At 43.1% G+C, this 14,663-nt stretch overlaps 1 protein-coding gene across 2 annotated transcripts in view; it reads right to left on the bottom strand.

Annotated features, from left to right (window-relative positions):
* Positions 1–14,663, bottom strand: part of LOC147684183 (cytochrome P450 2J2-like) — a 326,697-nt gene that overhangs the window by 92,957 nt on the left and 219,077 nt on the right. For both annotated transcript variants that reach the window (XM_086944596.1, XM_086944597.1), the window contains exon 5: positions 11,897–12,070. In XM_086944596.1, coding sequence (XP_086800722.1) covers positions 11,897–12,070 — 174 coding nt within the window. The remainder of the gene's footprint in view (positions 1–11,896; positions 12,071–14,663) is intronic.

The raw sequence follows: 14,663 nt of genomic DNA on the forward strand, positions 1-14,663 counted from the left end.
TGCGGAGTTCACCTCATGGACACAGATTTCACCTTTGCCACCATCCTCATTGTTAGAGCACGACTCAGATGGAGAGGAGTCCTCAGGTGCCGCCTACAGTCCTTCCCAGCTTCAGATAAAGAGCCAAGACACGGACGAGGAGGAAGTATACTCCTTCAAGGACAGACCCCAATCTTCCAGATATGAGTCATTTCAGGAATCTGGTGATTATGATGAGGAGGAGGAGCAACATGAGGACTCACGTGAGGAGGAACGCCAAGAGTCGGTTTCCATACCTACCTCTCTTGTGTCTGACCTTAGGTTAATGATAAACGACTACTACCGTCGTTTCCCAGAGGCGAATACCTCTCAACCATCTACGCAGGTGCCTTCTTCACAGACGCCTAAAACAACTGCCTCGCAAGAACAAGGGGTGAGATCACCGCAAGTTGTTACTATAAGGGATGACCTAACGGAATCCGACGAGGATGAACAGCCTGAAGAAAGAGAGCTTGTCCATGATGCTTCGGGGCAGGAATGGAATGATTACATTTTACCATCGGCTCCGTCACCTGTCCCACTTACGTCTACCTCCCCTCCTCAAGACATCGGAGGCTTCCATGATATCATGGAAAAAGCGGCTAAGAGATTCAATCTGGATGTGGAAGTGCAAGAGACGGATTGTTTCTTGTATGATTTCAAGGACGATAACAAAAGATCGCTTCGCTCAATTCCGATTATCCCTCATATCTGGGATGAGGGCCTAAAGATTTTGAAAACACCGGCTTCTATAGCGGTTTCAGTTCCTCGGATTGAAAAAAAGTACAGAGCGCCAGAGTCTGCAGCAGCCTGTCTCATAGGGCACCCCAGACCGGAATCAGTCGTGACGCAGGCGGCGCAGAGAAATTCGAAAAACCCGGTGGCTACTTCCCTAGTGCCACCAGACAAGGAAGGAAGGAGAATGGATGGTGCAGGTAAGAGGTTCGCGGTCATGGCAGCCTCTACTATTAAAGCGGCAAATGCAATGGCCCTGATTAGCCGTTACAACAGACAAATGTGGTCTGATCTTGCACCCATACTTTCTGCACTACCGGAAGATAGAAAGGAGGAGGCGGCAGCCATCCTTAAAGACGGAGCTAAATCTGCTGCCGAATCTATCGACATCGCCATGGATGTCTCGTCTATGGCCTTCAGACAGATGGCTGGTGCGGTTTCGCTTCGCAGGCAAGGCTGGCTCAAGGCGACATCGTTTCGCCCGGAAGTACAGGCGAAGATTGTCGATATGCCTTTTGATGGTGAAAATTTATTTGGGAAACATATCGACGAGGCGTTGCAAGGCATAAAATCTGACACGGATACAGCTAGAGCGCTGGGATCCCTTCAGCAAGGAAGGTTTCAGTCCTTTCGAAAGAGGGGTGCAAGAGGTCAATTTAATCAAAGACCCTCTTTTCAGTCCAATCGATATCAACCGTATAATCAACAGGGATATCGACAGTATAATACCAACAACCAGTTCAGGTCCTCCAACTCCTCTTACCAGCAGCAGTCCAGAGGTAAACCAAACACCAGGGGGAAAAATCAACAGTCTAACAGACGTCAATGATTTCAGGCCGGCGCTCCCCACACAACAGATCCCGGAAAACGACCACTATCTGTCTCAATACTTCACCAACTGGATGTCCATAACATCAGACAAATGGGTTCTAGATGTCATAAGCAGGGGTCATACTCTGGAATTTATAGAAATACCGCCGGATCATCCCCCAGTGCTCAGGCTCAACCAACATCGTCACGAAATGCAGAAAGAAGTACACTCGCTTCTGCAAAAGGGAGCCATAGAAGAAGTGCCGCAACATCTCAGAGGGAAAGGCTTCTATTCGCATTTCTTCCTCATCAAAAAGAAACAGACCCTGAAATGGAGACAGGTATTGGATTTGAGGGATCTCAATCAATACATAAAGAAGATACCCTTCAGAATGCTATCGTTGCAGGAGATCCTACTAATGTTAAAGGAAAAAGACTACATGGCGTCTTTGGATCTCATGGATGCATATTTCCATATTCCCATTCATCGGAAGCACAGGAAATATTTAAGATTTGTTGTGGAGAGTCGCCACTTCCAGTTCAAAGTCCTGCCATTCGGACTCAAATCGGCTCCGAGGGTGTTCACCAAATGCATGGCCCCGGTGGCGGCCCACTTAAGACTGCAAGGGCATTACATTTACCCATATCTGGACGACTGGTTAGTGACAGGTCCATCTTTCAAAGACGCAGCAAGATCTCTTCAGAGCTGCATCCGGCTGTTTCAGGGCTTGGGTCTGCGGACCAACTTAGAGAAATCCTCGCTGACTCCGGCCCAAGGCATCCAGTTCTTGGGGGCATGGATATGCACCAGAGCAGGGAGAGCCTATCCTTCCAAAGACCGAATGAGAAAGATCATGGGTCTAACGGCGTCACTTCAAACAAAGAAGTCCACTTCCGTGAGAGTGTACAAGTCCATGTTGGGGATGATATCATCCTGCATCCCACTGGTGCCAAACTGTCGCCTCCGAATGAGGCCTTTGCAGGAACAACTGGACGAACAGTGGGTCCAATCCAAAGGAACCTTCGAGGATCGCATTACCATCACGAACCGTATGAAGGTGGCCATGTCATGGTGGAAGGTTCAAAAGAACTTGGACCAAGGCTTGAACTTTATTCCTCGAGATCACGACTTCGTGATGACAACGGACGCTTCGCTGAAAGGATGGGGTGCGCATCTTCAGGAGCTGGAAATTCAGGGCCTTTGGTCAGATTGGGAAGCTCAGCTTCACATAAACATGTTGGAGCTCAAAGCGGTGTTCCTGGGGCTTCAAGCATTCCTTCCCAGAATACGCCAATCGTCAGTACTTATCCAAACGGACAGCACCACGACTATGTTTTACTTGCTAAAACAGGGTGGAACGAGATCCAAACAGCTGTCGACATTGGCGCAAAGAATCTGGAAATGGCTGATAACCAACGGCATTTCAATTCAGGTTCAACATATACAGGGAGTGCTCAACACACGGGCAGACGCCCTGAGCCGCACTTCCAATGTGACGCACGAGTGGGAACTGCACGACACTCAGCTTCACAACTTGTTTCAAAGGTGGGGCACTCCCACATTAGACTTGTTCGCAACAAAAAACAACTCAAAGTGCGTTCAATTTGCGTCCAGGTACCATCAACAAGGATCCAAGGGAAATGCATTCCACATGGACTGGACAGGAAGGTTTGCCTACGCGTTCCCTCCGTTTCCGGTGATACCGCGAATCTTGCGCAAGATGAGTTTGGAACCGTGCCATGTCATACTGATAGCACCAGCCTGGCCGAGGCAGGCGTGGTTTTCAGACGTACTTCAAATGTCGAAGGGCAACAAGATCCAGCTTCCGACATTCCAGAACCTCATCTCCATGAAAGACGGGCAGATTCTGCATCCGGATCTGCGATCACTAAAATTGTCAGCATGGAACCTCATGAGCGGGAATTTCAAAACCTAGACATTCCGCAGGAATGCAGGCATATTCTCTCGCAAGCCAGAGCTATATCAACAAACAAAACATATGCTGCGAAATGGACCCGTTTCTGCCACTGGTGCGACAGTCAAAACTTGCATCCGTTTGAAGTGCAACCTGAAGGTATCCTACCTTACCTGCTGTCACTATCTAAGGCAGGCCTATCGCATGCCTCGGTCAAAGTACACTTGGCAGCAATATCACGCTTCAGGCGGAAGCCAAATGAACCATCTCTCTGGTCTTCCAGGATAATAAAAGAATTTATCAAAGGACTTTTTAGAGTTTTCCCACCCATCCGGCGCCCACCAGTGCCGTGGCACCTCAATACAGTCCTATCGCAACTTATGAGGCCACCTTTCGAGCCTATACACAAAACAGACTTACAGTTCCTGTCATGGAAAACAGCCCTTCTGCTTGCCCTAACATCAGCAAGGAGGGTTAGCGAAATCCAGGCCTTTTCAGTGGAAGAGCCCTTGTTACAATTTCGTCAGGATAGGGTTATATTAAGAACAAATCCTACTTTTATTCCCAAAGTGACAACGTCTTTTCACCTCAATGAGCCTATTATTTTGCCTACTTTTTTCAGCAATCCCTCATCGGAAGCAGAAAGAGCCTTACACTCTTTAGACATCTCTAGATGCCTGAAGTTCTACATTGAACGGACAAAGACGTTCCGCAAGTCCAAGCAATTATTTATTGCATTCGAAGGCCAAAGGAAAGGCCTTCCTTTGTCAAGACTGAGTATTGCCAGATGGATATCGTCAGCTATCCTGAAATGTCATGAAAAAGCGGGAAAGCCGCTATGTTCTAAAGTGCATGCACATTCCACGAGAAAGATGGCGACTTCAATGGCCTTGTTCGCAGGAGTGTCACTGCCTGACATCTGCAGAGCAGCAACGTGGAAGAGCGTGCATTCATTTACAAGACACTACTGTCTAGACACTGCGTGGAAAGAGGACACGGCAGTGGGACAAGCTGTTCTGAAACGCCTATTTCAGTAAGGTATGATCTAATGGCATGATTAATTTTCTATGCAGTACTTTGATTTATGTTTAAACATGCATTTATCGTATTATATATATATTGATATGTATTGTTATATCATTGCTTTGCGGCAGAGCTTCCTTCTGAGTTCTGTCCTGGAAACGCTGCAAATTTTGTGAGCACTGCTTACTACTCTGATACAAGCATGTGAATCTATGAAAGATGTAATACTGGAGAAGGAACTAGTTACTTACCTGTACACTATAGTTCTCCAGTATTATCTTTCATAGATTCACATGCGCCCGCCCGCCTCCCCGTTTCTCAGGCAGAACCTGTTTCTCGGTATTTATCCATGTCTCTCACTCGGGGACGGAAATCTGAGGCAGGAAGCTTCTGCTGGGGAGTGTGAGGGCAGGGCAGCAATGCTGATTGGCTGGCTTTTGGACCAAACAAAGAAATGGTCTGGTTAGCAAATAATGCAGCCCCTATGGGGATTTTCTATGCAGTTTTTCTTCTCTATGATACTGCTTGGTCATTCTGTTACCGTGAGACTCCCACCATGACGACGGGGAAGATACAAGCATGTGAATCTATGAAAGATAATACTGGAGAACTATAGTGTACAGGTAAGTAACTAGTTCCTTATCCAGTATTGGTATCTTTCATAGATTCACATGCACCCACCCTCCTCCCCGGAGAGTCAGTTCTCTAAGTTCGGGATACTTGTTCCCACTTGTGCTACGAAAATCTGAGGAGAGCTGGCTCTGCAGGGAAGGTTCTAGAGGGTGCTGTAAGCTGATTGGTTGGAGCAAAGACTGGTCTTTTTAGCATAATGATGTAGATAGGCTACTATAATATAGGCCTCAGGCCTTTTCTAGGGCCTACTACTACAAAGTGCTTTTGGCACTGCTTTTTTATTTACCGTGGGACTCCCGCCTCGACGACGGGGAATGATTCAGGCATGTGAATCTATGAAAGATACCAATACTGGATAACTGAAGTTACAGGTAAGTAACTTGTTTTCTTATCCAAAACTCTAATCTTTAAACAGATTTGACCCCATCATGCCCTCCGAGCACCTTCTTACATGCTAATTTCTCAAAAATGGATGAAAGGATAACGAAAGCACACTTTCCGAATAAAGTTCTAAGCTTTTACCTAATTTGGTGCAGTTTGGTTCAGCTGTTTTTTTCTGTATTTGAGAGCAAACTTCCCTATGCCATTAACATGGGAAATCACACTGTTGACAACTCCCTCTCTTTCTAGGCCCTTGCTAAAATGCCTGTTTTCTATAGAAACTCTGAACTAACCAAAACTAAACAGTGGCAACATACACTGTGTCATATTCCAACTTGCACCACTTTATCTATATTTTTTCTGAAATTATGGTTAAAGTAATGTAATAGTTAGGCATGGAAGTAACACGAAACACGAAAAAACTGCTTAAAAACCCTGAAATTCACCAGTTATGGTTTGCAAAGCTAACTATAACTTACACCACTACCATGCTCTGTTTTTGCCTCACACATTACATCACACATGACATGTTAAATTACATCATTGATGACATCACAAATGAAATCATTGATAGCTATAACGTCACTTCAATCTTTGTTTTTTGAGTACATTTCTGTTGTTTATAATATAATCCAAGTTATTACTACCATTCTTAATTTTAACGTCACCTTCACTTTTGTTGTTTTCAGTTAGCTTCTGCATTTTTAATTATATTCAGAAAATCTATTCTAAGGTGCACAGTGGGGTGTTTGCCACAGGGCCTGGCCAGAGCGCCCAAGCCCACTACAGGTAAGCAAAACCCAGCTGTGCACTGCCTTTGGACATGTGCAGTGGGGTGTTGGGTGCAGTGCCTGGCTTTTGGCCAGACTCTGCTTCCAATCCTGCAGATGGTGACCAACCCCTCCCCTGCTGCACGTGGCTTTCGCCCATGCGCAGGAGGGTCGGGTGCAGGACCTGGGCGGAGGCCAGGCCCACTAGGCTGAACACCCACTGCGCACAGCTTCGGGCAGGCCAGGCCCTGCATCTAGCACTTCTGTAGCTGCCCATCTCCAGAAAACATCCAATCCACATTTTTTTATGAAAATGTTTTGCGGATACCATAGTACCTATGGGGAGGAGCTTTAGCAGTGGTTCCCACAGGTGTACTGCAGTGCCTCACCGGAGGACCACACAGGGTCCCCCACCAGTACAGCTAAACTGCCAGCATAAAATGCTGTAATGGCAAACACAACTTTTTTCCCAGTGTTATGGTCAGCTAATCAGTTTGGAATGATACCGGCCTGCGGTGCCAAAAAGGCCATTGGAAGAGTAAGTCCTTTGGATAATTAGAGGATCCTATTTTTTAGATTAAAGTACCGCCGAATTTCCAAAGGAGTACCCTGGAACCTACTGTCCAGCTATACCTAACATTGTAAGCCCTTCAAGCCCTCTACAATATCCCCCAGTGAGAAGGGTCTGGGCCTTGACTTCTCGACAACTAGTTGATATACTCCTCCACATCATCGGCATCCGACTCTTCATAAGCAGTGCCAGGCCTTGCGTGCATGGATGGATAGTCTGCGGGATTCTGTGTTCCTGACCTGCAGACGACAGAGAAACAGTACTCCTGCAGTTGGAGAATCCATTTTTTAGTCCACTGTGGTGGTTTTGAGGACGACCCAGTGAACAGGGGTATCAGTGGCTTGTGGTCTGTGTGGACAACGAAAGGGTGACCTTAGAGATACATGTTAAAGAGGTGACATCCAGAGTCAATCGCTATTGCCTCTTTCTCTATGTAAGAGTATCGCTGTTTGGTGTCTGACAGAGACCGACAGGCATATTCTACTGGAGCCGATGAATCCTACACAATATTTCAAATTCATTGGGTTGTAATGGGAACTCACCCAAATTCCTCCCAAAGGTGATTTGGGATTTTTATGTTAATGAAATCATTACTTACTGATATTAAAAAAAAATGAGAATCCCTGTTCTCTTTCAGAGATGTCTCTCCACATAATTGACATGAAAAGAATATTAAAACTTTACCTAGATAAGCTCAAGAAAGTGCAAACAGTTATTTGTCACCTAGGATTCATTGAAGACAGAGTTTGCCATTTCAAAACAATCAGTGTCTAAATGGATACCTTCTTGCATTCTCCTGTGCTATCAAAAAGCTAACACATCTATACTCAATAGAGATAAATCAGCAAAAATAATACATACATTAAACACATATACTGACACTTAAAACACTATAAAAAAATTGATATTTTTAACTATATTATGACTGTCGATATTACTAACTTAAATATTATTAAAATCGATATTTCTTACCTGAATTTCGATATTCTGCACCACTATATTTTTGCAATTCGATATTCTGTCCATTCTATATTAAAAACTCGATATTCTATCCAGTCGATATTTTTTTTCTCGATATTGTGACTGTTCACCACTGAATGGCCATATGGGACGCCCTTATAGAGATAGCTGCCAGAGCGGAAAGTCTCTTCCTGATGTTGTCCAGGCAGCGTCCTTCTTTATCCGAAGGTGCAGAATACTGAGCTGCCGTGTTTTTAGCTCTTCTTTGTGCGGCCTGCATGAAAACAGAATCCCGTCTAGTATGACCAGTGAGCCATTTGGGTGAATTATCAGGGGCTTTGTACTTCTTGTCCAGTTTCGGAATTACCACTGGGATAGAACCTGGTATCCTCATCAGTTTTAGACCTTCTTGCCATAAGTAATCCACTATGGGGATTGCCCTAATGGATCGTTGAGTGCCTGGCTTAACCTGTTCGCTGCTTCTGTCGGGCAACGGCAGTTGCGAGCACTACCTCCATAGTGCTGCGCACGTCCGTTGGCTGACGCGGCCCCGTCCACTCTTGAAAGCCGTCGCACCGCAACAGATTTTCGGCTGCGGTTAAGGTGTTAAAGTCATACAAGAAACACTCAGTTTAACTGGCATAGGTGGATCAAAGCGATTCAAGGCACGCTCTATTAGGTCATGAAAGCTCCCAATGTCAGCAGGCGGAGAGTCTGCATGAGGAGGGATAGGAGATGAATGGGGCAAATGGAATGTAATCATTCCATTTGCCCTGGGTCAACATCAGTGTGCATCTCTCCTTCCTCTACCTGTTGTTGGTCCACATTTTGGGTATCATCAGGAATAACAATAGGAGGAGGCAAAACCTTTTCTCTTATGGGCTCAGGTGTTAATTGTCGTGCGTGTTCTACAGAAGCATGTTGAGGAGCCGGAGGATGTTGCGGAGCATTCGCCTTGGGAAAGCGTCTGTAGTAATCAATTAGCATGTGACGCAAGTCTGTTACCAACGATATTGGAACGTTAATAGATGGTTCCCTAAAATGGCTAGGATCCTCTTCGTCATAGGTATAACGCTCTTGAAAAGATTCTGGCTGTTGTACAGTAGCCCTATGAGTGAATGAATACTCTCCCGCAAGGTAAGAGGTAGGATTAATGTCCTCTAAGTCCTCATCATCAACAGAGTCCTGACACTTAAACTTTAGTTGAGAAGGACTATACGCAGGGCCAAACATGCTATCATCCTCAGACTCCTGAAAGTCATGCAAATGTGCTGGAGGCAATGGAGATATTTAGATAAGTCCTGTATCTTTGAAGGTCCCAAATGGATTTTTCTCCCGTTGACGGTACAGTCGACGCTGATACCACCACCGTCGGCAGAAAGGAGGATAGCATCGTCGACAGAGTGGTCGTAGACAGAAATTCTCATCAGCGGAGGAAGATTCGTCGACGGATGTCTCGTCGATGGCGCGTCGACGTTGACTCCATCATCAAGTCAACTGCAGGCCCGCCAACGCTGCAGCCGTTGTGACTGTTGACGTTTTCGCAGTCGCTGGTGAAGAAATCACCTCATGTGTACCAACAGTGATAGCCCTCATCGACAATGGCGTTGACGGATGAGAAGGAAGATCTTTCACAGAAGTCAATAATGCAGAGACTGGAGCATAAGATGATTTTAGAGTTCCTTCCACTTGTTTTCTGTGGCGTTTTTCCTCTGATTCTTACTGTGCCTGTGATTTAGATGTCTTGGAGTCCCCTTGGTGAGAAGAGGAGCTGCCTTATTTTCTTATCCTGGAGGAAGAATGGGGCTTTTCCTCAGTGTCAGAGCCGGATTCTGGAGCCAGAGGAGCAATCTTTCTTCCCTATCCTTGAGGGTCTTGGTCGAGAAGGTTCAGCAGTATTTGCATTCCCTGGGTTTATGGTCAGGGTAGAGGCAATAGAGACATTGCTTGTGGGTATCCTCTGAGAACATTCTAGATTTCCCACATGTTTTATAGGGCCTAAATTACCCTTTTTAGATCTCGCCTAAGCCAGTGCATGAGCTGGTCTGGCGGGACATTTAGTAAGTGGGCTTTAGAAATCCGACCACACGCTTATGCTTGTGGCCTAAAGCTTGCGGTTACGCGTGCGGTGACGCACACAGTCACCATCTGGCTTTCAGTCATTGCTCATTAAGCGCTCGCAAACAACAGAAGGTACTGCCTCTCAACAGTAAGGCTAGGCCCACTAAACAAAACACCACTAGATTTGCCAATACTGTTCACTATTCGTTCTCTTCCTTAACAAATGGGACACATCCCTGACTCAATGTGACACCGAAGGTTTCACTTCACATCTTTTTATTTTTCTCAATTTTTAAAGAGCTCATTATACTTTTTGTAGTATCAAAATCCATCAAACAATGTACACATATCAGATATACAACCCACACGCACCTTTTACATTTTTACAAAAAACACAACACATTTTTAGACATTGCCTGGGTACAACATAACAACAAAGCAACTTTAGGAAAAATAATAATACAGACAGTCAAACAAACACATACATAGAAAAATTACTTAATTTCAATTCACTGAATAAAGTCGATGTAATGTATTCAGCACTACTATTTCTACTGTTTCCCTGGGACTCCAACCATGATGATGGGGAAGATACAAGCATGTGAATCTATAAAAGATATCAATGCTGGAGAACCACAGTGTACAGGTAAAGTCAATCTGTACTTAAAAATCACTAGCAGCATCAAAACTAACTGACGTAACTACCACCAAGAGGACATAATGGGATACTTGATGGCTGGGAACCCTTAAATGTGCACTGTCGTTTCCCTCAACTAAAGCTGTATTGTTGTGTCCTTCTCCTACATTCATTTGAAAAAAGATTACAAGGGGTTGTGAGGGATGTTTTAAAATGCACATTTTATTACTTCCTAGTGGCACATCAGGATTTAATGTCTTACCAGCTTTTAAAGTAAATTAATGTAATTGGCAATATAGCATTCTTAGGCTGCTAAATTGTAATTTTTTGTCACATGTATTTCCTGGCTTTACTGAAATAAGACCGAAGGAAGATAGGTTACAAGATCGTTTGGTGCTTATGATTTCAATGGAGATTCTCTTGAATGAGAACTACAATTACTGGTAAGAAACCATTCCTTCTAGTTCAAGGTTGCCCAACATATGTCAATGAGGACAGGGTTAATGCTAGATTTTTAGGATACTCACAATGGATACCAATATTTTTACGGACTCACTTAAAAGTGGCACAATAATCACAAAGTACTCTATTATAGTTTTTGTCAAGAAATAAAATAATTCAGCTTAAAAACGTAATACTTAAAAGTACATACAGATCCTTGCCAGACGTATTTCCAAATGTTATCAAGCCATTAGAATGTACTCTGATGTGTACCCCTTGTGACCAGTCATGCTGACTCAATGTAAGTTGCAAGTGGGAGAAGCATACATGACATGTCAACCTGATTGCAAAGTCCAATTGCATAACTAGAAGTGTTAGTGCCATGTTATTTAAATAATGGGAAGATTTGTCTTTGTAAGGCTGTAGTACCTTACCTCCAAAAGTACATGTACATAGGCTTGAAATTGATTCTTTAGTTGACCACTTAGCAGTGAAATCTCCAATAGACAGGATTTTAGGAAATGTGATGATAAATTTCATAGTATTCTTAGTTTAATCAAATCCAGGTAATGTTCTTCAAATCGCAGTCCCAATTTCGGATACATTTACACAGAATGAATGTAAATGTGAAGCAATTTAATAGTTGTTCCCCAAAGAATCAAGCATATCTCTGTCCCTTTTGGTGTTTTTTTTCCTGCATCTTTTGCTTCTAACATTTCTCCTACATTGCAACCTTTAATGAGGGGGGGAGCGTGCCCAATCGTCTGTTCTATTTGATATTATTTTTCTAAATCTGAGTGTACTGAAAAATTTCTATTTCAAGCCGTCCATATAGAAACTGCATACTTCATCTAAAGTCTAATTTATGACAATATCTCAAGAAGGTTGCAATGTAAATATTCTTCACTTAGAGGCAAGTAGTCCACACCCATCTACTCACCTTTTCGATCTGGTCGATGTAGAGGTCAATAAAATCTTGTTGTTCCGCCTTTGGGTTCTCCTGGTGATCCCTTACCTCCTTCTTCACGTAATTACGGGCATACTCCAAGAGTTCAAAGACCTTCTGGTGAGGGCCTGGGAGGAGGCGTATCAGCTGTGGGAAGGTCTCGTACAGCTGAAGAAAAACACAATAACTACTATACTTCATATGAAATAACAAACACATGTAATGTAGTACTGAACAAGTAACCAAATAACCCACAGTCCGAACTGGAAATCAATTTTTTTGCTTTCAAAATCAATCGAACAAATTCAAAAGACAAGAATCGTGATTTTATGGTTGCTCTGCTTATGCATTTGTATCCCTTCTTTACAGTCTCCATCAGATTTTCACTGTTTATAGGGTTCAATGATAATAATCCAGATCAGGCAGATATTCAACAGCACTAACCAGATATTTCAGTGAAAGCATGTAAGATAGTATAGTACAATAATTTCGCTTCTTAATAGAGCATTGAATTGTTGTAAATGAGCTATATAATACCTAATAGAATAGATTCATGAAAAACATGCTTTTTAGAGGATAAGCATAACCATATTTCCAGGTCTCAGTAAAAAAATAAAACATTGTTTGTTATATTTATAGATAAACTTTAACATTTTTAGCCTGGATGTATATGCTCATGGTATAAATTAACAATGATTTCCTCCAGTCTCTGCAATTTACTAGAGTACAAATAATTATTAATATCACATTACATAATATTGGACAGGCGGCGATAGCACCAGTTTAGTTATGGTTAGGGCAGAATTTTGATACAAAAAGGAATTTTTGTTACCAGCTTTGGTGCTGTTTGAATATGCACAAAACTTTCAAATAAACATTTTCGTTTTAGTTCATTTGGGATTGGCATGGTAAGTTTTGCACATATTCATAAAGTGGAGTCCAAAAAACATGGGGTATCAAGAAACTTAATTTTCTATTTCAATTCAAATACGATTCTTGTCTCTCCGACACTATACAGCTCAATGGAATTGCAACAAACTTGGAATGAAAGTAGAACTTTGCCAAATAATCGGCTTTCCTTGCTTTGGTGTAGATTCATTCTTTTAAAGTTTTTTCAGTGAGCTTGAAAGAATAAAAAACAAGCATTTACAATGCAATGGTCTCGGCATTGTTAAAGTTAGAGCTATTGGCATGGCTCATGACATTTTTTTAAATTTATGTTTTTGTTTTTAAAACCTAAATAAATGGCATTGTCATTTACAATGCCAATAGCTTAATCGCTCGCAAATGCGAAACCTATTGCAGTTGCACCTACACAGAGCCACACACACAAAGCCACCCACACACACACATACAGAGCCACCCACAGAGCCATCCACAGAGTCATTCACATAGAGCCACCCACACACATACAGAGCCACCTACACACACACAGAGCCACCTACACACACACACACAGAGCCACCTATACACACACACAGAGCCACCTACACACACACAGAGCGACCCACACACACACAGAGCCACCTACAAAAAAAGCTACCCACACAGAAAGCCACACACACAGACAGAGCCACATACACACACAGACAGAGCCACACACACAGACAGAGCCACACACACACAGACAGAGCCACACACACACAGACAGACAGAGCCAGTTCATGACACAGAGCTCATGAGTTAGATCACGGCAAAAACCTTTGTGAAGACTTTCTGTTCACAATATTTCTTTGAGAGGCCCAAAATGTATATAGTATATTAAGGCATTCTTGATCCCAGACTACATGAGTCTGTCCCTATCCAAGGACAGGGCCCCATACTTTAAGATTATGCGATAAATGTTAGTTGAAGAGCCTCATATTTTGAGGCCTGTGCCTTTCAAACAACACTCTTGCATCCTTAAGTAACACTCAAGGGTGTATTCCAGATGTCAGAGAATGTTATCACAATGTTGCAAATTGTCTGGACTGTGAATGTGGCTAAATGTAAACATAACTCACCCCTTGGGTACGACTGAAACAATATTTTTAGACGGCAAGCGAATCCCAACCAGGGACTCAGCCCTCCCTCAAACACCATTAATCGTGCCATAGAAATTTCAAATTTAACAGTGCTTTCAAAATAGAACCCTGGATCTCTGTTGCAGATTACGCTCTTTATGTGAATCACAGAAAATCAGGTTATCCTCTATTCAAGTTTTGCCCCATACAAAGAAACCATGACCTTTCTTTGTCATCTAGCAATACACTGTAGAGAAATCCTGCAGAGAACATCTGAAATGTGCCACTAAACTCTTCAGGAATTCTACTTCTAAACCTTCCCAAATGTTCTAAAAGTGCACAAAATCTGGCACAAATTGACCATCATAACCCCCAAACCACTCTTAAATTTTAATCCCACACCATGTTTATCATATTGTGTGCAAGAGGTAGAATGGGTTTCCAAACATCTTTGCAAATGAGACCAACGCAGCAAAATAAATGACCCTTGAGATCTAAAACGATCAGCCTCCATCTCCCAGAAATCGATTTGACTTCCCCTACTAAGCATGGATATATGTTTTTAATCCGAATACATTTCACAATTGAGGACTTGAGTTTTTTTGGTAAAGAAAGCAAGGGATGCCTCACATAGATATATTAAAACAGGGCCAGGGAGAACAAACCTTTTCACCAAATGTATCCTGCCAAAAATAAGCATGGGCAATTTACATGTCGTATTCATGGTTCTTTAAAACAAGGGTTTATAATTCAGTGCA

This window comes from Lissotriton vulgaris, chromosome 11 (genome assembly GCF_964263255.1).
Source record: "Lissotriton vulgaris chromosome 11, aLisVul1.2, whole genome shotgun sequence".
NCBI lineage: Eukaryota > Metazoa > Chordata > Amphibia > Caudata > Salamandridae > Lissotriton > Lissotriton vulgaris.